General features: G+C 36.2%; 1 protein-coding gene across 1 annotated transcript in view; it reads right to left on the reverse strand.

Annotated features, from left to right (window-relative positions):
* Window positions 1–2843, reverse strand: part of LOC107093743 (lipid phosphate phosphatase-related protein type 3-like) — a 34083-nt gene that overhangs the window by 12162 nt on the left and 19078 nt on the right. The window contains exons 5-6 of the mRNA XM_015388988.1: window positions 1770–1965; window positions 925–934 (exon numbers count right to left, since the gene is read on the reverse strand). Of these exons, the coding sequence (XP_015244474.1) occupies window positions 925–934; window positions 1770–1965 (206 nt within the window). The remainder of the gene's footprint in view (window positions 1–924; window positions 935–1769; window positions 1966–2843) is intronic.

Below are 2843 nucleotides of genomic sequence, written 5' to 3' on the forward strand. Positions count from 1 at the left end.
ACTCCAGTGTTGTTCAGCATGGAGGTGAGTAGAAAATGAAGGCTAATCATGTTTTGGGTGTACTATTCCTTTAAGAAAAGTCCACCTGTGTAAAATGTAATCGCAGTTTAAAATTGATCTTTTGTGAAGGCCTCAGAGGTTTGTTAGCCACTGCTACAGAGCAAACTTCACGATTAACACCAGATCATGCCTGGATAAAATTTTAGAAGATTTTGGCAGGGTTAGGCTACAACAGGGGTCACCAACCTTTTTAAGGCTGAGGGCTACTTCATGGCTACCGAGTCATAGGAAGGGCTACCAATACTGACCTATGAACTGGAGGGATCAGTGTTCACCTACAGTAAATCTCTTCCATAAAAACTAATTTTTATTCTTATTTCATTCTTTTATTCATTTCTAATTTTCTTTTTAATATTGTCATTTTTAAACTACTGAAATATGAGAAAATAGTTAACATGATGAAATAATACATAAATTATTAAAAAGAAGAGCAACAGAATAAAAAAAAAATTAAACTTAACCCACTGAGTGAGTTCTTCTGTTTTCAGAAGACGAAGAGGGCCCCCCATGTGGTCCTTGAGGGCCCCTTGGTGCCCGCAGGCACCGCGTTGGTGACCCCTGGGCTACAAATATTACCCCAAGATTTGGACAACCTATGGACCATTTTTCACTGTCCAACAAACCTAACACAGTATGGACGTCTACCCACATTTATAGACCAAGGAGTCCATCAATCACATTAGCAGCCAACAAGACTATCGTTAAAAACAATAAATGAATAAAATAAAAAATGGATCAAAGGTAAACCTTTTATTGTCATGCGAAATAAACAATGCACAGCTAACACTATTCTCACATTGTCTTAGGAGCATCGTGCTGAAACCTATTTAGGAAGGTAACTCAGAGCGAAAAGATTTAACGAACCAGTCCGAACCTGTCCAAAAAACAAGCCACTAGTGCCACTAATGCTTTAAAAACTAAAAAAAAAAAGAAGTACTGTTTTGTTCTTTTTTACAGAAAAATAATGAGCAGAGTAGATCAAACATGTTTTATGCAAGACTTGATAACTTATGGTCTTGCTGCAAAGAAAGACCAACAACTTTAAGCGTTGCTCAAAGAGAAATGCCTAAAAAGAGGCTTCATTTTTAGTTACGACATTTTTAAAAATAAAAAAGCAATCAAAATGAAATATTTTACAAGTACAATACCTGACACTGAAGCCTATGTATCTGTCCTGCTAAAGCTCGGATTTGAACTTGTCCCAATTTATTCTCAATATTATTTGTCTTGTCCCATGTTCCCTGCTTATACAAGCTAATAATGATGTAAAAAAAACACCTCTTTAAGACTTTTAAATAATGCCTCCCCTGAAGAATAGAACCGCTCACATGCACATTGTAATACAGTTACTAGGATTATCCCCGTATCAGTGCTGCTAAGCTGTGATCATTCCTGTGTACGGATTTAATGTGCCGTTCATACCAACGCGCTGAGGCTTGTTTGTCTGATCCCCTGCATGTGAGCTGTACCTCTAAACACCATTATTCTAAGCTGTCAAACATACCTCTAATACATTTATATGCAAAGTATCATTACAAATATTTGCTTTAGCTTTTAAGGTCATATGATTCAAAGAAATGTAAATGACCACGATAACTCATTGCTAGCTGTGTAAAGATAATGCATGTTTACATACATATCAATATATAAATATTATTTTGGACTATATCACCATATCCACATATGAATTTCTACCACTCTTATTTTACCTTGCAGACATGATTGCATATTGGTCTTTCCCCATGCAGATGTCCTGCGTGATGTAGGCGTTGTTGTCACATGATACTCCCGGAGCTGTGTAATTGGGCTGACACACAGTGAGGAAGAAAGGGGCGTGGTAACCAGTAGCTAACTGGATGACATCTGTTACTAGGGCTGTTGCCAGGAGACCAAACACATGAACACCTGAGGGAGAGACAGAGAGAGGGAAGAGGCGATGCTTCTGTGAATGAACTAAAAGATGCCTGATGTTTTCCCTCATGTGGGGAAACCAGAGGAATTTACAGCAACCTGAAGTAACACCATCAGCTGTCAGTCTGATTGAATTTTAAGCTTTTACACACAGCAGAATAGTGGGAAGATGAATTAATTACTCTTTTGACTTCAAAGCTCAAAGTTTGTCTCAGGCTTTTCATTATCTCAGCTTCTTAAGTCAGTTTTATTTTAAGTCACTCTTCCTTTAATGTCTGTAGTTAGCTGATTGCATTGCTATGAAAAGTGAAATGAAGCTGGGAGTCACACAAGGACTTTTGGATCAAAAGACATTTTACTCTATCAATTAAGCTCATATGATTTAGGTTAACTGCAGCTTGAAATTTTTTGCTAAAACCCTATTGATATCCAAAAAGAAAATATTGGTGGAAAACTTTGAATTTAATCAGAAGTTACTTTCATTTGAACAGGATGAATTTGAACAGGCTTAAATATATAAAACAATCTTAGTTTAAAGCTCTTCAGCTGTTTACTCCTTAGGAAAATGTTTTCTAGAGCCATCAACAAGCTTCCTACATAATCTTGGTCTCACATCGAGCCCTTCAAATCCAATTTTTAATTTTCCTTTTGGATTAATAAAGTATTTTTTGAATTGAATTCTTCTAGAAAGAACTTTTGGGTTTCCTTAAAATTGTTTGATTTCCTTTACAAAGATCTGGATATTTAATGATAATCCAAAAGGTTTTAATAGAGATAAGGTCAGGGACCAGAATTTTAACCTCTGGTTTATCTATTCAAAACCAGATTTGTTTGTGTTAGTAGATGAAATGGCTGTTGAAAACCTCGATTAT

Source organism: Cyprinodon variegatus, unplaced genomic scaffold (genome assembly GCF_000732505.1).
Source record: "Cyprinodon variegatus isolate N-32 unplaced genomic scaffold, C_variegatus-1.0 Scaffold444, whole genome shotgun sequence".
In the NCBI taxonomy this organism is placed as follows: Eukaryota; Metazoa; Chordata; class Actinopteri; order Cyprinodontiformes; family Cyprinodontidae; genus Cyprinodon; species Cyprinodon variegatus.